Below are 23,718 nucleotides of genomic sequence, written 5' to 3'. Positions count from 1 at the left end.
CTAAAAACGGGGGTGAGACACAAAGGAGACCTTGGCAATGGGATCTAAGAGACCTCAGAGCTACCTTGAGATGACTGATAGGTTGTGAATAGCTTTAAAAACCTTGAACAGGATCTTGAAATGAAACCTAAACTGGACTGAAAGCCGGTAAAAGGAAGCGGTCACCTGGTTGGCTTTTTGTCCTTGGTAAGCAGCTAGCTGCTGCATTTTGGACCAACTGATGTGCCACCAGATCCAGAGGGAGACCAAAGTAAAGGGAGCGACAAGCGGGTGGCTTTTCCATGTCCTTGTCGGATAGAACGGACTTGAGCTTGGCAGTTATTCTCGGTTAATAAAAGAAAAAACGGAACGGTCTTTTAAAAAGATGAGATTTGTTTATTGCATGGGGTTTCCCAAAAGGGGCAAAGGGGCTGAGGTTTTCAGGGACGAATATTCGGACGGCTAAAGACATCGACGACTTCAGATTTGTCTTCATTGAAGTGAAGGAAGTCGTTTGCAGGTTTTAATTTCCTCAGTCTAGAAAAGGCTGCGCAGACCTTCCAGATTTAAGTGGGATGTTGGGAGTCATCTGCATAAAAATGGATCAAACTATTGGATTTTCTAATGATCTTTCCTAAAGGGAGCATATGAAAGGACTGGATCCCTGGGGGACACCATCCGGCCCAGGAGACAGAGGCATGAGTGAGTGTCTGCAGGTGGATCCCAGCAGAGGCGAAGTGCCCCTCTCACCTATTCAGTCATTTTTCTAATGAAGTGTGCAGATGGAGGGCTGATGTTGACACATCTGTGGTCGCCAGTGAGCAGCAAACGCACACATTGGTGATAATCATTGTCTGAATCAGACAGAAAGGCTAAAATCAGTGTGCTAGACCACAAAAACAGCCCCTCTGGGTACATTACAAATGAAGGAGTCATTTAATTAAAAGACACACAGGCGATCTACTGATGCTCACGTTATTGCTAATATTTACCACCATAAAAATGTCAACCAACTCAGATCTCGATGCACTGAAACAACTGGGGCTCTATTTTCAGACCAGGATGTGTTTAAAGAAAGGTTTCTGCTGCCTGGACCTCAGAGGTGGGTCATGATCAGGGACTGCACCACCGACACGCAACAGCGTCTGCGGGTTCCGGGGTCAGCTGGTTTATCAGACACCGGCAGCAAAAGCACGGAGCCAAACTGTTGATCTGAGCCTTTTCACAGATGCTCAACCGGGAGAAGTTGCTGAGGCGATCCTCTGCCCTCCACACAAGGTGAAGCCGCAGAACAAACTGCCCGCTGTCTCCGTGCGCGCAAACCCCGTGAATAATAAAGCTCGCTGCGTAATGACGGCAATCATCACCCCGGAGCACGGAGATGTTAAATCATCCGGTCGTGATGCTGGGACTCAGCGCTGCCGAGCGAGCACCTCATCTGAACACAGAGAGGTGGGAAAAAGTCACCGCAGCGCCGCAATCAGACCCCGAATTAGCGCGATCGCGGGGTTAATATCAGCACCGCGGACGTACCTGTTCCTGCTGCTGAGCCGCCTTCGCCGCCGCGCTGCCTTCCTTCGCCGTGGTCATGGTTCCCCCTCCTGCTGGGAGAAAGTGTGGCTTCCCCGGCAGAAGGCACGAATGAGGCGGATCAACGAGAGACGCGCCGGTGCGGCACAAAAGCGCGGAGGAGCAGGAGCGTCCGTGCACGGCGGCGCGCAGCCAAGGTGCCAAATAGCAAGTGGCGGCGGGCTGGAGTGTTCGGGGTGGGAGAAGGGAGGAGGGATTGGAGTGAACAGAGGAAGAGGAGGAGAGAGCAGAACGAGAGAGAGGGAGCGCCCCGCGTCTCGAAACCAGACGATGTGCGTGCGTGCGTGCGTGGAAGGGAGGGGGTGGGGGGTACACAGATGACTAATGTATCCATCCATCCATCTCTTCTACCATCTTTCTCGTTTACCCAAAATATCATAAAAAAAATCCTGTCTTTATCTTCAGAAGTGAGTCTGTATATTCCTGTTCTGCGACAGGTGTCGCCACCTAGAGGACAAGTTAGACGTCAGCTGACGCTAAAAATGTACTGAAGTAGAGGACCGATCAGATTTTAGAGCCCTTTCCAAAACAGCAGCAAAATTCCAAACCATTGCATCAAAACAAAAAAAGGCTCCCACACCATGATTGATGGGGTAACTTTTTTTTAAAATCATTGTGATGATAATTTGTTTATGGATGATGTGTTTCCCGTACAGCTGCTGCGGTAACCAGACCTCTCAGGTTGGACTCTCTCCTTTCACCAGGTTGGCTTTTTTAATTCCACCATTCAGACCAGATGGGAGGAACTTTAGATTTGCTCTGAGAGGTAGGTAACGTCGTTAATTAATGCCGCAGTCTCCAGGTTGATTCTCGTTGCTGGTTTATAAGTGGATGTGCTGCGCGCTTAATTAAAATAAGGTGGAAGCTCGGAGAAGGCAATTACTCTGGAATCCCACATGGACGACTGAGGCATTGCTTCATGTGACCAGCGGAGCAAAAAGGCTCGTCCTTCAAAACAGAGAGCGGAAAAAAAGGAAAACCCTCAAACAACCTAGAGCGAATAGCATATTCTTCCTTTGCTTCTGTGTTGCCTGTGATGCGTCTTTATTGGTCCTTTGTTTGGTTACATTTATTCATGCTGATGCTTCTAATTAGTGAACATCTCCACGGGTGCCAAAGTGCAGCCAATTACAGAGTGAGACACAGAGAGGAACCCGGCAGAATACAAAACCGCTCACCTCTCTGGGTATCGCCGGCAGATTCCAATGAGGAGTTTTTGGACACGATCGATCTGCACCAAGAGCTCCAGTTAACAGAGGTGCAGGAGAGAGTTTCTTCTGCTAGTTAGCATCACGTAATTAGCGGAAAGGTCGATCCCGCCGATGCAAGGCGAGACGGCGTTGCCTGACGGAGCAGTGGTTGGGGTCAAGGGTCGGAAATGAGGTCCTCATGAGTCATTAGTAGAATCTCAGTGCTCCAACGTCTCCCAGCAGCTCTGCCTGTGTTCCTCACGAGGAGGATGACAGAAACGGTCAGCTCCGGGAGAACGATGGCCACTTCAGCCAAAGCCCCATCAGCTGGTGACGACACCCCGGGGTCATCTGAGAACCCCTCGCCGTGGTCACGCACACAAAACTCGCGTCCAGTGCTGACAAACAAACAGGCGGCAGCGATGGACGATCCTCGAGGAGGCTCCGTTTGAAAACGAGCTCCCAGAAAGTCTGAGAATGAACTGGCAACCCGCTCGAACAGATGGAGCCATCCAGTCACTCTTGCCGTCCTCTTAATGCCGAGCTCGGAGCTAGCGCAATCATCACAAAGTGCTTTTGGTCTAATTAAAACTTCTAAATTATCAGGACGTCCGATTATATTAAAACACATACACTGATGCATTATTTTGGCACTGATTATACTTCTGTAATTAGTGGGAACAAAATGTTGGCCGCATGGGCGATGATTGTGCAGATAAATATAAACGCTGTCGTTAAAGGGGTGTTCCCACTTTAGCCTACGAGTACCGAGACTATCTGGCTGTTCCTCAAGTGCATCCTTTGAAACCTAGGGGGTTACGTCAAATACAAATAAAGAGTTACGGTATTTCCTCAGCTTTGAGTAATCGTTTAATTAAATGTAAAGCTCAAAGCACAGTACTTCACAGGGGCACCCATTTAAACAGAGGAAGAAGTGAAGGTAGAAGATAGATGAAAGATTTGAGGGAAAGTAGCAATAATGATGATATCTTCTCATGTAGGGTGACCACACGTCCTTTGTGCAGGCAAATGTGTCAAAATCCCCTGTTGTTTGTGTAAATTCTCAATCATCCAGGTTATAATGTTGACTGGACCCGTTCGGGTTTTCTGGAATATGTTTCGCCTTCTCTCCAGAAGGCTCCTGCAGTTCTAGTTCCAGAGTTTAGAACTGAAGGCTTAACATATTCAAGAAAACCCGAATGCGTCCAGTCCACACAGAGATCTTACTTGGATATATGGCTGGGGATTTATTCTACTGGAGCCTCAAAGACATCAAAGTAGTCATGCCCACCCATCCTCCCTTCCTCCCTCCCTCAATCCACCCCCCTCACTCGCTGAAGGGTCCGCTTTATCATCAGCTCAAATCCGAACCGAATACTCAATTAATAAAAGGAATTTTCAGTCGAATATCTGATTACTCAAGTATTCGATAGATGCTGTTCTATTTAAAATACCCCCCAAAAGACCTAAAAAAGGAAATGAACAAACAGGAATCAAGAAATGAATAAAGAGGAATTTTTTGTGGACGAGTATCAGACCCAATTCGCCCATTTATGGAGAAAAGGGAACCCAAAGGAAAGTATCGAATCCAAAAGATGCTGTGCAGTTGTGTTGCGCCCTGACGGGGTTGGAATAAATCCTTTCTGGGAGGGTTCCATCCCCACGCAAAGCTACTGTGTCACGTCTATGTAAATTCTGATGGGAACGGATCTGGGAAGTTCAAGCCACAGTTCTGCTGAGGGAACGAGGTCACGGGTGGAGACGTGATTGCTCCGCCGGTGGAAAAGAGCAAAGTTCTGAGATTCTCTCAGCTGGAGGGGTGGCGCAGCGCAGGACTGCTTCCATTTTCATTTTCCGGCTCTTGTTTTTCTGACACATGACAGAACGCATCGAGATACAGAGAAAGTAAAAAAAAAAAAAGTAATTGCTTTTCCATCTCTTCCTCCCGCTGCCCGTCTCCAAGCTGTGCACTCGATGTGAGGTCCTCACATAAATGCAGCTCTGCACTCGTCATTCTGACACAGACGGGACGCGTCGGGATGCGGTTTCTCCTCCCGGCAGCATATAGCACTTCATGCCAGGTGTGACTCATCAGCCTTCACACCACTCAGCCGTGAAATGTTAGCAGACTCCGCGACCACGCACGGCAGCCGGTGAGCGATGCTCGGCGAGTTTCCAGTTTATTTTTTCTTATTAGCATGGACGCCGTGTGCCGTATGTCCACCCTGCTGGAGGCCAGAAACCACGTGGGCCTTCCTGTAACACCATCTTGAGTAGCTATACACAAATAATCTAATGTGAGGAACGGGCAGCGCTTTGTATGATGCCTGATCCTGGGTGCTGCAAAACATAGATCTATATTATCCACCAGAGGACGGAGGGAGTAGTCACGAGAAATAAAAAATGGTTTTTATCGTTGGTGTAACCGCAGTGATATCGCCACCTACTGGTTGGGGGCTGGAGAGGAAAGCGTGTCAAATCACTGTGCAGGAACTAAAGTGCTGTTTCAGACCTTGATTTCCCTTTAAAGGTCTGTTTTATTTCCCAGTGCTAATAAATCCTAATGATGTGTCGGTAGCAGGCGACACGTTGGGCACCTCGTTTTTAAGAAAGCTTCAATGCCATGACAACAGCAGCCGATTTGTGCTTAAAACCGAGCTTCTAAGGACTGTTTAGAGGCGTTTGGGGGGTTTTACAAACACTGCAAAAAGCTTTTCTATTAAAAATAATGATTCCTCTTAAACAAAAGACTGAAGTATAGTCGATGCATCTTTTTATATGCATCTCTCACCCCTAAAACAGCACCACTGACACATGCTCGCTCTTCTGCAGCCCCATTGCTAAAGCAGCACATGTCAACAGCAGGCGGAGAGGAAAGCTCTCACCATCACAGCCTCGACGTGCAGAAATGGGTTTGGGCACCGGTGAGTGGACGGCTCCAGTGGTGCATCTCACTCCTACAGGCGCGAGCTGGAGAACAACACGCAGCCGCGGGGGTGGGAGAAACAGGCATCAACCGTCTTTATGCGGCTGTAATTATTACTATCTGACAGATTCTTAATAGCACCTTATTTTACTGTTTTCTTGTCAAAAGGCTGACAGGATTAATGAAGCCGAAGCCAAGAGCTTGGAAAAAATGGTAGATTTCACATTGTCTAATTCTGTTTACTTCAATTTTCTCATCAACGATCCTCAAACGTCACAACACAGAGACGCATTTAACGCCCGCTCCGACCGCCGCTGCTCGATGCGTCCAGGCCTCCTTTCACGCCATCAGAGACCGCTCAACTTGTCCCCGTCAATTTTTACGCAGCTCATAATTATATCATAATATACATATATATAATAATTTAGCGTGGGTTAGCATCGGAATGAATGCATGGTGGTGTTGGCAGAGGTGGATTTGGGAGCGGAATTGGGCGGCGCTAACGGCAACATGTCTCAGTACAGAAGTAGAATCTTAGAGCGTCTTTTATCAAAGATTTAAGCATCTTCTTGCACAACAGTTGGCCACTAGGTGGCGTTTGAGGGAGTTTTAAAAAAAAACGTTTCAGTTTGAATTCTCCAATAAACATCAGACAACATGCATTCAGGAACTGGGCACTGGACGGAATCCTCAGCTCTCTTTCTCCCGGAGTGTCTGGGAATCCGTCTTGGCCCTGACATCTGAAGAGTTTGGAAGCCAGGTCAGAGCTCTTGGCTATCCAGATATCACAAATTGGTTTAGGACATGTGGTGCCTCCCAGTTACAAAAACTTTCCTTTTAATCTCATCAGAACAGAGACAGATCCGCAGGCCGCCAGCTTCACGCAACATCTGGAAGGTCAGGAGATGGAGATAAACTGAGCGAGATGGAGCAAACATCTGTTAAATGACTCCCCCCTCTGATATCACCTCCAACCACAGATAACCAGGGCTGATGAGGGGGCATATACTCATTTGAGTGGCGAACAGGCTTCTCTGGTCAGAACCACATGCAGTTTCTAAAGACCCAAATGTTCAAATGCTACCAGGAAGCACACGAGCTGCCTCCTAATTAATGCGGCCGCCGTGCCGCCGTGGCAGAGTGCTCCATTAAAGCACATTCAATACACAGTAAGCAACAAAACCGTGCCGTTCAGCAGTTTTGCTCTTTTGCCCGAATGAGGAAAAGGCCCGTGACTGGAGACGGTCTAAGCACCTCCTTTATTTTATGGCGGCATTAAGATGAAGCTCGATTTCACCAAAGTAGCTCACAGGCCAAAGCGACAACTGTTTTGCTTCTCCTTCCGGGCTCTAAAGTACAGTGTGAAGAATTTATGGCTCAAATAAAGAAAGTAATACGCGAAAACAGCGGGAGGAAAGGAGCACATCCTTTTTGGTGCAATACTGGCGACTACAATGGCCGGGCTGGAGTTTCAGGATGTATTGCTGCCTCACGCTTCAGACCGTGATAAATCATAAGCCGGCAGGAGATTTGTCACAGCGGGCCGAGCGTCCTTTCATCGTACCGGGTCTCCCTCCTCATTCCTCTGGCCTCCACAGTGGTTTCACTCCAGGAAAAAAAAAAAAAAAATCTGTTGTGGATTTGTCACTGCCCAGACTTCTATCCTGCGCCGGCTCTGCCTTTGGGGTTCACCGGCGGAGCGTGGCAGCACCCACATGGACGCTGAGCTCTGTGGACTCAGTGGAGGAGTGGGTGCTGGCGTGTAACATCCCAGTACGACCAGTTTATTCAGCACTATATCTGTTTATGGCAGCCTCTGCATCCCAACCTAACTGGCCTATTTAGCTTCTCTGTCCCACTATAACCAGTCTGCCAGGCCTCTCTGGAGGTGGGCCATCATCTGCTTTAGATTAGCCCCAGGAGAGCCAATCAAACATCTCTCTATTTGACTTTAACTTAAATGTTTCTCTGGGCCCTGAAGGCTGGAGACCAAACCAAATCTTCATTTAACTGAGAAGTCATCGTCTTTGTCTGCTTTCAAAGAGCGACGAATCTGCCTCCATCTCAAGCTGATTTAAGAGGTAATTATAGAAGCGAAAGTACGACGAACGTGGCCGATACCCACTGAGTATTCTTTTGTATTAGAAGGACTTAAAATATTAAAGGTGAGATTGCCAGCAGGGGGATACTTCCTGGAAGACGGCAATAAAATAACTCATTAAAAGTTCTCATCTCATAAGACACGAGATAAGCAAATGGGTACGGAGGGCGGGCTCGGACAAAGAGGAACTAAATGACCCACAGCTGGGATTTTGTTATCAAAATTCGTCCATTTTATCAAGCTTTTCTGATTCAATGTCAGAGCGCTCCGCGGCGGATTTCAATAAAGCTTGGCGAGTGGGAGTGAATTCAAAGGCACGAAATTATTTTCTGCACTGAAAAGTGGCGACGTCAACAGCACAGAAGCCCAGAGAACATTTCAGATATATTTGAGGAAGGCATTCGGGAAAAAAAACCCCGAGTATTTCCAAACAGGAAGTTGGAAAGGCGATCGCACAATCTGGTAAAAAGCCACCGGGTCCGTGCTGTTTGTCCGGATCTTCACATCCAGCGCTTTTAAAGACCGCCATAGAAAAAAGAGACCGACTTGGAGGAGCGGCTGAAACTTTGATGCAATTGGTAAAAAAAAATTTTTTTTTAAAATCAAAGATCAACTTGGAGATGTAACTTGAACCTCGCCGGCTCCTCCGCTCTGGTGGTTAATTGCTGTATAGCTTTTGGGTAAAATTTAACATAATGATCTGCTTTGTTCGTAGCAGAGGAGAACTGAGCGGCGCTCTGCGGCTGTGCTCGGCCTTCTATCAAACACGGTGTTGGCGCGAGCGCCTGGGGCGGATGGCTTGACCTTCCGTTGTTCCGCAGCAAACAGATTTCAGTCCGGCCATGAGGAACGTGAGGAACTGGAGAGCAAACGCGCTCTGGGACGGCTATCAAGCCTGGCAGGCAGAGGAGCGGAGGACAGAGAATCCAACCGTGAGGAGGAACGATGGAAGGAGCAGGGAAGACGGACTTCCTGTGACTGGTTCGGCTATGGAGACTGCACAAAGTGGACCTGAGAGAGATATAAACATCATCAAATGGACGCTTTTTTCGTTGTATCGGAGTGAAACGCCGCGCCATGGCAACCGCAGATCTTCGGCTCAACGTTTGAAGCCTGTCGCATGGATCACGGCAACGTTCTCACTAATAGGAAGAGAGCGACGCAACCGTAGCGTCACATTTGAGGTCCTTTTTTAGCGCTGCCGTGACAGTTCTACACGGGCGTGAACTGATACGGCTCGACCATAAAAAACCGACGGACAGACGCGAGTTAAAGAAAACATCAGGCCCGCTGGTGATGATGAAACCCGAAATGTGATTCACGACTGGCAGCCTCGTCGGTCCTTTGTTGAACGCGAGATTCAGCTTTTTAATGCAAAACAAGACAGATGAATACGAGACACGGCTCAAAAACACCACTTGGAGAAACAGGAAGTGAGTCTAATGAGCCACATTTGTCAGAGAAGCAGAAGGAAAACAAAAGAAAATGGTGGCTGCATGGAAAATCAATGACGCTGCTATTGTACCTGCCCCGGTCAGAGTGTTCAAACCTGATTCTTTGAATACAGAGTGTTATTTTCATCTTCTGGAATAAATCTGGTTCCCCTGAGAGAAGAAGGTTGATTTTATGATGTTAGACTTTAAGTGTAAAAGCATCACAACCCGTCTGGAGCCAAATAAATGCAAACAGATTAGGAATTTAAAGACTTTCTGGCCAGTCTGGCGGCTTCACTTGTTATAAATGAGACAAACCTGCCACAAATGTGAGAACGGCAGCTACAACAACGCTGGGCTCATGTCAGCAGGTGTGTGTGTGTGTGTGTGTGGGTGTGTTGGGGGGGGTCTGTCAAATCAGAGGGGAAATCAAAACAGTGCATGGTCGGTTGATCACAGGAACAAAGAGGACCTGCGTGACTCCTTCGCTTCACGCCGAGCTGCTGCAGTCAAAACAGCCACGTGTTTAAATCTGACGGTGACGAGTTCTGCTTCGGTGGTGGGACCAGCGGAAATCGCCGCCGAAACACGGCGCCGCCGAAGGACGTGCAGGTGGACGCAGAGCGTTCGAAAGGCCGGGTGGAGGCCCCGTAAAGACGACGATTCAGAGGAAAAGAAACGCTGAAATCAGAGGTTTTCGTCTTTGCGCTCACGCACATTTAAGGCCACTTTTCCATTTACCCGCCAAAAATACCTCCGTCTTTTCAAAATAAGAGGAGGAAAATCTCACTCAGCTATTGATTTCTGGTGGCTTTTACGTCCTACAGAAAAACCCACTGGCAGGCAGCTGTTATATTGCAATAAAAAAGCTTTTGCAAGCGTAGCGACTCGACACACGGTCGATACGGGGAGTCGGCGGCGCTCTCGCTATCTGACCCCTCTCCATCACGCAGATTCAGAGCTACAGCAGCAGAGCAATAATTAGCAGCCACCGGGGCCACAGTGGGAGCATAATGGCGGCGTTGGAAGGCTCGGGGCGCGTCGCTCTGGTATCAGAGCGCGGTGAGAGGATCAGAGAGGGAGAGTCGATTATTCCTCACATGACATCCGATGCTTCGCGTTCACTCTGCAGTACAGAGAGGAGATAAAAAATAACCCTTTAGCTGCTTCAGGTGCAAGAATCTGACAACAGATGGAGATCGAGCCGAGATCCCATCGCCTGGTTCTGAATTCTGTTGAAACAACAAGAGAATGAGACACCCCCCCACCCTCCCCCTGCTCCATTTGTGGCCAAAACGATCGACAATGAAGCCGGGACCCTGTTATCGCCGCGGCAACGTTCAGGATCAGCAGCTCTCGGTGAGTCCGAGGTCAACGCCTTATCGCCTCGCCTCAGTTTCATCACAGGGCTTTTACAGCCTCCGGCCTTCGCTGATGCTGCTGCTAATCTGCTGCTGCTCCGTCCTGCTGTGGACGGAGCAGCAGCAGGTCCCGAGGTCCCGCAACACGTCAGGCCTGGGTTTGAAAGCAGATCCTGATTAAAATGTTCCACAGAGAACGTGTTTATTAAGACCCCGGAAGGCACGTCTCTCAACGGGCCCCGACTGGGCGCAGCCAGGTGAGCGGGGGATTTCTGCTCTCCCCTCGCGTGAAACCAACTCTGATGAAAGCTGTTTGTGTTGTGCTGATGTTATCAGATCTGGGCGCTCAGAGACGACCTCCGAGGAAATTAAGCTTCACGGCCTTAATAAACCACATCCAGGATGAGCCTTCGTGATTCAAGGGCGCTACGAGGGTTCAATAGCAGCGATGGGGTTTTAGCACCACACTGGGGTTACACCCCGAAACATCGCTTCACTCATTACGTGTGACCCAGATTCAGTGCTCATCTTGCGCACAGCGCCCCCTGCCGTCCAGTCGAGGAAACACAGAAAGCTGCACCCTGAATCATCAATCAATCCGATCGGTAACTGATTTGATCCAAACTGTGTTTTTGGAAACGCGGGTACTCGGAATTCGGGCGCGTCGACGGTCCGCCTGGTTCGATTTTGCTCCTAACCACAGGTGTGTTTTCAGTCAAAACTGGATGGAATCTGCACTCAAATCTGCTTTAGCAAATCACCCAACAGGCGCGTTGCAGGCGAGGAGCTGTGGTTGTCATGGGAATCTGAATATTTGGGTGACATGACCCCTGAATCAACAGAATTATGAAACATTTTGTTTGGTTTGTTTATCGGGATGCCTCAATATGCAGCAGCTATTCTTCCCGAGGTCCTTGTGTTACGACACTGCTTTTATCTGCCATAGCATTCATGCTAACAGTCCTTCCAGACTATTCTCCTATTGACTGTGTGACTGGGGAAAAAAAAAATAAACGTATAGAGAAAGAAAAATACAGAAAGAAAAGTGGAGGCAGAACCACAGAACTCTCCTTCTGCTTCAGGCACTTCCCCCCATAATTTGTGCGACTCTGCTCGTTTTTACCAGCAGGTGAGTGTGCACTCTCAGACTGTGCACAAACTTCAAATTTTCTTCCCATATTTGCGCTGCGAGCGTTTCTCTCGAGCAGAGCGCCGCCCGCAGATAAACAAAGTTGTTGAGCTGTTGCAGCTTCGCGGCAATAAAAAAAAAAGGCCTCATCTAAAAGCTCACAGTGATGATTATACTTACTCTTCCTCCCCACGGTATTAGGGGGGGAAACCAGTCAATAACAAACTAAAATCACTGTAAAACACAATTTCCTTTGCTTTTCTGTTATCTAAATGCATCGGCCAGGAAATGGGCTTTCACGAGCTGGATTTATGACCCCTGCAGCAGATGAACAAGAATAACACCATTACGGAGGGAAGAAAGGGAGACAGCAGAGCAGGAGGCACAAACGCTTCAGGTCACGGAGGACGACTGGGATGTTGGCCACCTAAACTGGGACACAGGTGGCGCACCAACACGTCCGAGTCATTGGTCTCGGGCCTCAAAAAATGCTGCAAAAAAAAAAAAATCGCAAATAAAATCGATTTCGTTTCAAGACTAAAAGGTGCAATTTGGCCTCCGCTGGTCTAAATGCTCTAACTGGAAACAGAAGCGGGAGGCAGCGTCAGACGTCTCTATAAAAGCACTTCTGAGGCCGACGGAGAACAAATGTTGAGTATTTTCCATTTGATGTTGGGATCCAGCGAGCGCGGAGGCAGACGGGAGGTAACGAAGCTCTCAGACTGGTCCGACACCGACTCCCTGCGGAGCTTCCATCTGCACGCCCTCCGCTCTGCAGCGCGCCGACATCAGCAGCACCGAGATGAACACGAGGACCTGCCGAGGCTTCCGCCGAACTTTGATGTCAGGCGGCTCTGATCCTCGAGCAACAGAGGGCGAAAGTGAACAAATGTGGCATTAAAACCGCAGCAGCTTAGTCGTCCAAACCATCCGGGCAGGAATGTGTGATCCCGACATGAGTAGTTGCTGGCGTGTCGGGCCAACGATGCAAAGCAGCGGCGGGTCAAACCGATTTCGGAGCGGCACAAAACCGACCAGGAGGGGGCACAGCTAATGTTAACGCAGCTAAATCTGAAGACCTCAGCCCGATCGGGAGGGAGCAGCGGCCCTGAAACGATCCGGTTCTGATCCCGAGCGTTCCGAGCTCTCCGAGCGAAGCCGCACACGCTTTGTGCAGCGTTCAAAGGAGCCTATTTGTATACGGGGGAAGCGCCACGCCGCAGCAGCCTTGGCGCCCATAGGAAGCTCACAAACCTCCGTCTTTTTCAAGAACGTTCTCATTTTATTCACAGTCACCTGGAACATGTTGCGCTCTCCATAAATGCTCGTTACTGCTCGCTTCTGTAATTACAAAAAAACCCAAAAAGGAATCAATTTGCGGTTTGAATATCTGCTAGTTTCTGTCAGTCCTTAAACAGCATCACTGAAGTTGGTGGCTTTTTTCCATTTAATTAAAGGTAAAGTAAAGCAAAAGTGGAACGGTAATGAAAAACAAGCAAGACAAACAATTAAGAGCCTTCCAGGAGCAAAACGAGACACTTTTATTGCCAAGTAGGGATGTCAGAGGAACCGTGCCCGAGTATATGAGAAATGCTGAGCTCCACACTACATCTATACTAGCTTCTGCTAGCTTGTTGCTAACAACGCAGAATTTGAGCGCGCACACACATGCAGCATCTCAACTTTGATAAGGAAACAGCCCAGAAGAGGGAAAATGGCCCATTCTTGATGACTGATATATTCATATACTCCCACAGAAACACGGAGAAGATCCTGCTGACTTCCTGGTGTCCGCTTCGCTAAAAGGCTGAGGGAGTTGCCCTCTAATGAATATCTCTGCAGTGTCCAGAGCCTCCTGCTCATGAATAATAAAAGATTCTTCACCCTGGTATCCATCTCGGCAAACAAGTTACGCCGCAATATCACTGTCAAATCCCGGCAGCGGCGTTAGCGTGTGGTTCCCACCGCGCTGGGAGATCAGGAGATGTTCTTCTTTGCTTATTCTCACAAACTGGTGCAGATTTGTGGTCATCCGGCCATTAAAATGGAGCCAACTGAGAGAACAACAACCTGGAAAAGTAGAAGGGAATGGGGAAAGAAAGGGCCACGCCCCCCTCCCAGAGGCATCAGACCCGTCAGATGGGTTATGAGACCCGTTGGACATCCAGTCCGCAGCTGAATTACGGCCTCCAGCACCAAACGCCAGAACCGACAACAGCCGAAAACCGTCCCAGCTAACAGCGTGATGGATGATTGTTGAGCACGAAATAACCAAGCGTAGCCGAGTCATGTGACGCGGGGGTAGAATACTGCAAATGGAAACACGGTCCTCCAGAATTGAAACATAATTAATCATTATTGTTGCGCCTAATGATCCTTTTGATTCTTGATTCATTAGATAAGAGAGCGCATTCATCAGCTGCTCTCGTTATGAAACGTGACATCACCTCATTTTGTCTGAAGTCTTTCAGTTGCTGCAAAGTGTGAGATTTTTTTAGTCGATACTTTCCAACTTTATATCCTGAATTTACGAGATTTCTCCCAGATTTTCTTGAGTTGCTTCATTTAATTGTATTTCGGTGTCAATTGTAACTTTTTCCAAGATAAACTGAATTCAAATCAATGGTTGCACCCCTGAAACTACCCAACTTAACCAGCTGGTTAAACTTCACCAAACCACACAACCGGATGCAGCACAACACAACCAGATCAGCTCAGATCAAACACAACCCAGACAGATCCAAAGCAACACAACCAGATCAGCTCAGATCAAACACAACCCAGACAGATCCAAAGCAACACAACCAGATCAGCTCAGATCAAACACAATCCAGACAGATCCAAAGCAACACAACCAGATCAGCTCAGATCAAACACAATCCAGACAGATCCAAAGCAACACAACCAGATCAGCTCAGATCAAACACAATCCAGACAGATCCAAAGCAACACAACCAGATCAGCTCAGATCAAACACAACCCAGACAGATCCAAAGCAACACAACCAGATCAGCTCAGATCAAACACAACCCAGACAGATCCAAAGCAACACAACCAGATCAGCTCAGATCAAACACAACCCAGACAGATCCAAAGCAACACAACCAGATCAGCTCAGATCAAACACAATCCAGACAGATCCAAAGCAACACAACCAGATCAGCTCAGATCAAACACAACCCAGACAGATCCAAAGCAACACAACCAGATATTTGGATTGTGAGACACGACACAGCCCAGCGTGCCGGGATGCAGAAGTTAAAGTCCGGAAGTTTCTCTGAATTCACTCATGACTAAAACGCGAACTGCCGTCGTCTTTCATATTAAGCTAGCGTACTTTTTTTCAGCTTCCTTACAGTGTAGCGCCGTAGGCTGTAATTTGCTTTAACTTATAACACTTTTGTTGAACACACTACCTGCCTGATGTCATAAGTGCTCCATTTAACGATTCATCAGTTCTCCAAATAAACGGCTGTTCACGTTCTGCTGACTCCAACGAGCAGCACTTTGACTAATTGCTGCAGGGGTGTTATTTAAAAAACTTATGAGAAGCCAGTGACACGCTCCAAAGTCGTTTGTAGCGCCATTAGCTTGTTCCCCGCTGTGGCAAAAGAAGTGAAGAAAGTGAAATTGTTGCCAATTTCCAGCAATCACACACACAAACACACACACACACACACAACAGTAATACACTCCTGTCGGCTTCACAGCTGCAATGAAAGATGGGGGGGGGTAAAATAAAGTGAGGCAGTCAGAGGAAAAGAAGCATGGAGTGTGTGTTTGGGGGGTGAAACCAGACTAGACAAGGTGTATTCAGACTGAGCGGCACGCCGCTACAGAGCGCAGCCGTGCATAAAATGCACACGCCTGGGGAGAACGATAGCGGGAAAGACACGGGGAAAAGAAAATCTGTATTTTTCTGCAGGAGTGCTCGCCGATGTGTTGTGTAATTTGAGCTCGGCCAGCTTGTAATCTTTCACACGAGAGCAAATCCTTCTTTGATTCCATGTTTATAACCAATATTTCACCAGACAAATGCAGCTACGGCCTCTGCTGGCTCGAGTACTTCCCCGCCAATATTTCACCACAAAGTCCCGTCATATTTCTTCACTACAAATCAAAATAGAATTTCCAACCAGCCACCGTGGTCACTTTGGCCTGCATTTTTCATCCGGATCTGCTCGCTGCTGCTCGGTGCACACGCCCATTTCCCAACACATCAGGACTCGTTGGGCGAGTGTTCAAGGCTCAAAGGACACGTGGGCAGAATGTCTGTGGTTCACCTCGAGGAAGCAATGGCGATGGGTGCTGGATTATGAAGATCTGGAAAGTGCCTCCCAGTTTTGTTGCAAAGTGAGCGAGTTAGCTTGGATGGAGAAGGAAATGCTCATGTTCACTGGCTGCTAATATAAGCAGAAGATGAAACAGTGATGGCAGCTGATGACAGACCAACAATCTCCTGGAAGGTTCTCTAGATGGCTAAAGTCCATTTGAATGTGAAGGAAAAGCAGAAACCCTGGAGGAAATACGATCATCTGCCTTGAATGGTAAAGAATCACCATTAACCAAACCAACCAATGAAAGCTATCCAGAACGTTTGGGGTATTTTTCATCTTCTCAAAACCAAATGAAAGCGCTCACTCACAGCCGAACCTGTCAACGCTAGCACAAACCTAGCATGTTTGCTTCATTTATTGATCAAATCTATGACATTTATGATAACACCCAGGTGCACTCTCAACACATAAAGACATAGCATTTAGCAACATGCTAACATATCAGATACAGAAAACTATAGGGCGATGAAAATGAAAGTTAGCTTAAAATAAAACAATATATCGATCCGCAAAAACATTATTGTCCCTTTATATGTTTGTTCTGTACATCATCAAGACGTGAGGTGGCAGAGTCCAGCCCTTCATCCTCGAGCCTTCATCCTCTTCATCAACATTTCTCCACCAACAAACGGTGGAATGCACTTCTCAAATGCACATCGCAGACCTTCCTCGGTCGCTCTCTGATCTGTAGCCTCCCTGTTTCAACAAGCTCACTTTTCAGACCGTGTCAACGCTAAAGTGCGAGCGCTAACGCCCGTGAAGACCTGATTGACACCCGGCAGAGTGGGATCAAGTGGGGTGGAGCGCTCCACGCCGCTGCTTCAACAGTGGGGACGAAGGGTCGCCGCCGTGAGACGGCGAGAGTTTAACCTGCGCTCGCATGATGACAGATAGAAGCGAACCCGACGGGATTGCTGTCGCCCAGACGGGAAGAAACCCAAGCTGAGGAGAGGGTGGGGGTGAAGACACGCCCTTGATTGAGCTCCAGATGTGATTGGCCGCCAGGAGAGCAGCAGAGCCCGCGTTCATCTGCATTCAGAGCTGGACTCTGCAGAAAGAGTCTGTCTTTACCCTTTTAAAGCGAGCGTCCACGGGGAACGAGGTATTGACTCTGGGTGCTCCAAACACCCTTGCAGCAGTTTGGTGCCGCCGCCTGACAGCACAGCGGTTTCATTAAGTTCACACCTCTCCTGGGATAACCTTTAAAGCCACGGACAAACTTTGGTTTCTCCGAGAGCGCAACCTGATCTCAGGAGTTCCAGAGGGAACCAGGAGTTACAGGCTCATCGCAGGGATGCCGGAACGTCGTATCAGCAAGACAGGAAGAGACTTTAGATAATGAAGCCTTTAAATTGGATTTCTTTTTAAAAAAAATGTGCATAATTTAGCAAATGGACGGGAATAATTATTCCTTTCCAGTGATACCAGTGGAGCCTATACTGGAACAGCGTAACCTCGCAAGTACAATGAAAAAAACCTCCTTTTCAAATGATTCCTACATTAATCCGGGATCCAAGGTCAAAGTTTTCATTTTATGTGAAGCTCCAAAATGGTTCGAGGGTTTGGGAGGTTTTCCAGCAGCCTCCATAAACGTCTCTCGAGATGTTTCCGGAGTCTCGCCGTGTCGCATATCTACTCAAGTTATTCCCTGCATATGAAACAGCCAGATCATTTTCACTTCACACGCAGCTCCTCACACACACACACACACACACGGAAGCCACTTCCATCACTGGAACTCTAACTCACCCTCCAGAACCTCTTGGCTGATTCCACCCTGGAGCGTTTCCTGTACGGGCCCAGCGGCTCGCCCAGCGGATGATCAAACATCATACTGAAAGCCTCTGGAAGTCTGATGAGGGCCGCCAGCTTGCTCGTCCTGGCGATGACCAGACACGCTCTGCTCCGACGGCGTTCCAGCCTTTCCCATTTAAGAGGCAGCCGCCACACCCAGAGCCATTACGCCATTTCCGAGCAATCGCGCGCAAACAAAAACAAGCGGCCGTCCCTGCGTCTCCACATTAACGGGCCCTAATGGAGCTCCTCGACTCTACCTTCCCTGAGAACCAGGAGAGTCCTCATAAACATCATCCCCACCCCATGGGTCGCGCCCTTATCTGCTCGGAATGTGATTAAAGGGCTTACGCTAATGAGCGAGCGGGCTCGGAGATACAGGAGGAGACGCGCGGGGTGATGAGATGTAATCCAATCTCTCTGCGTGAGACGCAGGAACAATCAGTGCTGAAGCCTTTAAATGGGCCGGTGGAGCGGCAGCGGGGCAGGTGTGTCAGGTAACCCGCAGAGACCAGGCGGCGGGGGGGTGGGAAAAGAACCGGCGGGTTAGCGCCTTTGCACCATCTACAGAGGTGCTGACTGGCTGAGCTTGACAATCAGGTGATTTAATTATTCATCACGAGTATATCGGCTTCAATCCGAATGTTTCCATGCACGGCTTAATGGAGCTCTGCTCCCAATCGCACTTTAGCATCACGTCGGAGTTCTTTCCCTGTCCCAGTCGAATAACCGAGGGCAACGAGTCCTCCTCCTAAACACTAGGTGGCGATATGCGCCCTTGTCACAGGTCCAGGTGGTGGATCCATTAGGTCAGGCGGCGGAGCAGCATTTCCAGCCACAGGAAGATGGATCATGGTACATGTTTGTTCTGCTCCTACGTATTGTTGGTGTTCCGTATTGTACAGGTTTTACACGCACGCTGCCTTTCATGGTCACGGTGAGTCCGACAGTTGTATTTGTGCAGTCGTACGCCGGCGTGGTGGCTGTGTAGCACACACACATGTGTTGTAGCTGAACTACTACACGACAAAGAATTTTCCCATCACATTTATATCGGGGTGTCTTCGTCGGATAAGGACTCCGGTATCGGGCGGACTAACGCCTTTACATGCACCTCGGTTCTCCAGTTCCAGTCGGATTGAGGCAATAATTAGTTTCTAAAGTCATTTGTGAATCGCAGCAGATGAGAAACAATGTTTTCAGCCACATCAGGGTTTTTTACGCAGCGGCGGAGCCAATTAAGTATGAAAAATACACATTTAATGGCCACGTTGAGATGCCCACAGGCATAAGGGCATTTCTAAATGTGCCCTTTATACACCAACATCTGTAAACACTGACGGTGGAGTTTTTGCACCAGAAATATCAGCGAAACTTCCCCCAAGCTGCATTCGGAGCGTCATTATAGATTTAAAGCAGCAGAGCCTGGTCAGCATTCAGCTCAATCAGCCTGATGTGGAAACCCTGAGGCTTTGACCATGAATGTTGACATGTTATCTGCATTTAAAACCAGGATTGGCCAATAATGTGTGTTGCAGGAGGAACTGTATGGTGATATTTAACGGGATGAAGATTACATCTGGAATTTAAATCTCCGAGAACCTGTTAACATTGCTGGATTAGCTCCTCGCCAAAAGTCCTTATTTGCTGCGAGGTTGTTCTGGAGCAAAAACGATAAAACAGCGATAATAAAATATTCAAACAATTGGAGACTTTAAAAGCAAGTTGTCAACATGAACTCCGGTCATGATTGCAGAATAACGGGCCAATAAATGAGCCCTTCGAGATGTTCCGTCTGCTTTTGCTGAGTGAACCGGGCTGAATGCTGATGGGACCATTATTCTGCAGCCATTACATCAAGATTTACTACACAATGATGCATTAATGTAGGTTAAAAAAACCAAAACAACATTAAATGATCAATACCAGTGTCAAAAGTTCAATTCTTGCACTCGAGACCAAGAATCTGCACAAACGGGCATCAACAACGCCACTAAAGCCCCTATAGAACCCCCCCGCCGCCTCCATTCCTCAACATATACTAGACATCATTTATCGGGAGTGTGTATGATTCAGCCGGTGTGTGTCCGACCACTGTTGCAACCCCATCAAGGCCTCCGCCGGACAGATAACCGTGCCGGCTGAATTCCGGCCGACAGCCCCTGAAATGGAATACTAATGGATCAGATGGAGCCAAAAATGAGGAGAAAAAAAGAAACTATAAAGCACAAAGAGGGAGAAGCTGGAGGCTATCGGGTTGACCAGAGAGAGCGAGTGGAGGAATCAAGAAAGGGGCTTAGCGAGAGAGCAAAGAGGATCTACTGTAAGAGGAGCAGAGGGGGTGAGGAATGGGAAGGGAGTACCACACTGGGGGGGAGGAGGAGAGAGTCCAGCCATCGCTCAGCTTGGGGGCCCTCGGGAAGTGGAAACTGCTGTGATGGAGGGGAGAGGATGGGTGTTTCTGACAGACTCTGAGACTCAGGCGCCACCTTAAAGGAGCGACAGCACCTCCTGCCCCGCCAAAATAAAAGAGGAAGGAAGTGGAAGAGTCCCTTATTTCCTGTGGTTCAGACAGGTCGGGGCTCCAGGGACCCCTGACCTCAGCTTGGGCTGAGCTGTGAACGACCACCGCTGCTACATCACCCCACTAAATTATGGTCTGTGCTTCACCTCAGTTTACAACAAAGGTGGCGATGAAGCCAAAACACCACAGACAAACACAGGAGCGGGGAGTTGGGCATCAGCATGTTTATGGGTTCCTCCTCATGGACGACCATTTTACCGAGCTACAAAAGCCCAATTTTTGAGGTTTTATCCTTCTCGGGGCGACACAGAGAAGCTCCGACAAGTAAAAAAAAATCATTTGCTTCCTGGAAAAGAACATGAATTTAAAAACCTTGACACTCGCGCGACCTTTTCTCAGCAGAGCAGCACTCCTGCGCTCCAATTTCCCTCCCCAAACACGTGGATCAAGGTTTGATAATGGCACAAGCATTAGCTCTCATCCGCGTCCAATATTATCCGCCATTATCGAGTTTTTGGATGTGATGGGAAATCATTTTCATCCGTCTGTCGATGACGATGGTGGGGATGCTGAGGGTATTAGGGAAAGATAAATATTCCTGCCCACTTTCCTTGGTGGTGCATTCAAGGACATACTGACATTCAACTTTTGTAGAACCAAAATACGAGAGGAAAGGACATTTGGTGGCAAAAACACGAGAACATTGTTCATTCAGAAGGCAAAATCTGCTCCACAAAAGGGGGATTTTTCAGCTTTTATTATTTGGCAAAGGTTTTACTCGCGTTGAGAATCATCATAATAAGTAAAATTGACAAAATTAAAAAATAATAATGTTTACCTGGATACACTCAGATCAACAACACATTAATAATAAATTCACTTCTTTGTCATGTTTGCTTGTGAAAAGTCCGTAAGGTAATAAATAAATAGGAGAGAAAAACAATGTTTTGCAGTCCAGCGGAGGGGGAAGGGGAAAGTGCGACGTGTTGAGATCACAGCCCCTCTGCTGCATTCAGATCCAGCAGTCGATAAACACACATCGAAATCGCTCGTTTCTCAGCATTCACTCACAAACAGCATCCAGGAGTGACAAAATAAACTCATTTCACTGTCAAGCATTCTATCAAATTACTTTCTGTTTCTATTGTTCAAATAAAGTTTTTTTTTGCCTTCTACACAGCTCTGCTCTCAGCACAGGCTCCTCCGTGGCTGGAGAAAGAAAAGGCAATATTCTGAAACAGAAATGAACGATTCCCACCCCCCCTCCAACTCCCTTCGGTTCATATCTGAGAGTAATTCCTCACGCTCAGAGGGAGGTGCGTTTGGGGGCCCAGTCGCAGCCTCCCAACGTCCTCTAATGGCCGTATGGATTTGTATGGAAGACATTTTTTTTAAAAGCGCCGAGGTTGTATGATGGAGGCAGGCAGTCGGGGGGGTTCCTGATGGTGGTTCAGGTTCTGGATGTGCAGGGGGGGGAGGGTGTCATGAGGCGGTTTTATTAATGCCTGGTTGAAAGGTGGAGAGCATCGAGAGAGATGAAACACAGGTGGGAATCAAATATTGATATGATCTTGATCCATGTCAAGAGAAAATATGAATGTGATACAAACGTGCTGCTGCTGTGTGTGTGTGTGTGTGTTTCACAGATTCTTCCAGGTATATACTGTCTTCCCCTACATGTCACCTTGCATATAAAGCTCCCGCTCCGTTAGCTTGGAAAACAAAGAGCTGGTCCTGACCTGAGACTGACCTTTGACCTGTTTCCTCTTTTGTGATGAATCGGGAGGAGAAATAGAAACGCAGCAGTAGACGAGAAGCGCAGGGACACATGAGTTTATTTTAAGTTTAAAAAAAAAAAAAGGAGGTTAGCACAGCAACATTGATTTTAGCTCCCTGATTGAAACAGGAGAAAAGCGAGAGCCGAATCCCAACGGGTCCCTGGAGGAGAGCGGCGGAGACCCCCAACGCAACGCTGCTGATTTCATTTGCAGAACGACGACATGTTGGCCAGGGTTCATGAGACCCCCCCCCACCCCCCCTGCGCCCTGGGACCAGAGACGAGGCTGCGGATGCAATGTTACGCTCGAGTAAGTCCACCAACATTCGGCGGGACACCGGGTCAAATAAGACGAGAGAAGAAAAAGGTGGCGATGATCGGGGCCGCGGATGTCTGCCAGAACTCTCAACGGGTCAGCGCGGAACAAAGAAAAGGCAATTCCAGTTTGTGATGAGCTGCGGAAGCAACCCGGACGCAGTAATGACTCGGAAGACAAATGTACACCGACCAAAACTCAATCTGTCAGAGGGCCGCTGATGGATTCCTGAGCTCGAGCGGAAAAACGAGTGTCCGAGCGGGCGGCGAGTTTTCCCGCATGTGGGGAAACACAAAGAGCTAATTAGCAGAGGCAGATTAGCCTGATTAAGATGTTTGTGATCCATAATTGCTAAATCTAGTTGTTATCAAACAGCGCAGAGCAGGAAGAAAAACAGGCAGGAAAAGCTCAGCGTCGTGGTCGAGTTTTGTGCTTTCGTCCCCGGCTGAGACGGGAGCTCGTTTTGGAGTCATAACAAGGGGTGACCTTAAAACCAGGATGAGCTACTTTTCGGTGCCATTTACTCTCAGAAAGACACATCCTGCCGTACTCTAAAACCATCAACACCTGCCTGAGAGCAGTTAAATGGATCATAATGAGCCCGGGTGCCCAAATCCAGTCCAAGCCGGGATTTCTGTCCGACCAGGTCGACGACGCCTTCTCAAAGGAAAGTGGGATCCCAGGATAAAGCGCGTCCACCCGGTAGGTCAGAAAGCTGACAGGATTATGATGGACAGCATCATAAAGTCCAACCCAGGTGGGTGCTGACAGCACTCATGATTGACAACAAGAAGCATAAGTTATTCCTTAAACATGTGGAACGTTTCGAAGCTGCGGTTGATCCAGCTGGTGGTGAGGAGCGGCTAAGCTAAAGCTAACCAACCGTCCAATGTTGGCTATTGTGAAGTGCTGTGCCAGGATCTGTTTCCTTCACCATCACTGAAATATTGGTGCTGCTTCAACCAATCACAACATGCCAGATCCTCTTCTGTGGCGTTGAATCCAGGACTTAGCGACATCTAGTGGTGCAGCTGCAGACTGTATCCTGTGACTGGCTTGTCCTCTTTTGTGGTTCGTAGTTTAGACTTTCGGATGACAGAAAATTTTGACAAATCCGACTGTAAATGAGCCGTATAATGTGACATAAAGACTTCCTCAGGTCTCTCCCGTCCGAGCCGGCAGGTCACATCCTCCCTTCAAAGGCTCTCAAACACCTGATTCATCTTTTGTCATGGAACACACTTTTCAATTAACAGCCTCT

At 48.2% G+C, this 23,718-nt stretch overlaps 1 protein-coding gene across 5 annotated transcripts in view; it reads right to left on the bottom strand.

The window, feature by feature from the left end:
- dpp6a (dipeptidyl-peptidase 6a) overlaps positions 1 to 23,718 on the bottom strand; it is a 103,453-nt gene that overhangs the window by 40,411 nt on the left and 39,324 nt on the right. The window contains exon 1 of one of the 5 annotated variants that reach the window (XM_029842829.1): positions 1,513 to 1,795. The exons of the other annotated variants lie outside the window; for them this stretch is intronic. Coding sequence (XP_029698689.1) covers positions 1,513 to 1,569 — 57 coding nt within the window. The 5' untranslated portion in view covers positions 1,570 to 1,795. Of the gene's footprint in view, positions 1 to 1,512; positions 1,796 to 23,718 lie in introns of those variants that run through there. 5 annotated transcript variants of the gene reach the window in all.

The sequence above is a fragment of the Takifugu rubripes genome, chromosome 10 (genome assembly GCF_901000725.2).
Source record: "Takifugu rubripes chromosome 10, fTakRub1.2, whole genome shotgun sequence".
Lineage (NCBI taxonomy): Eukaryota > Metazoa > Chordata > Actinopteri > Tetraodontiformes > Tetraodontidae > Takifugu > Takifugu rubripes.
The sequence above is the reverse complement of the archived record's forward strand: the minus strand, read 5'-3'. Positions and strand labels throughout refer to the sequence as shown.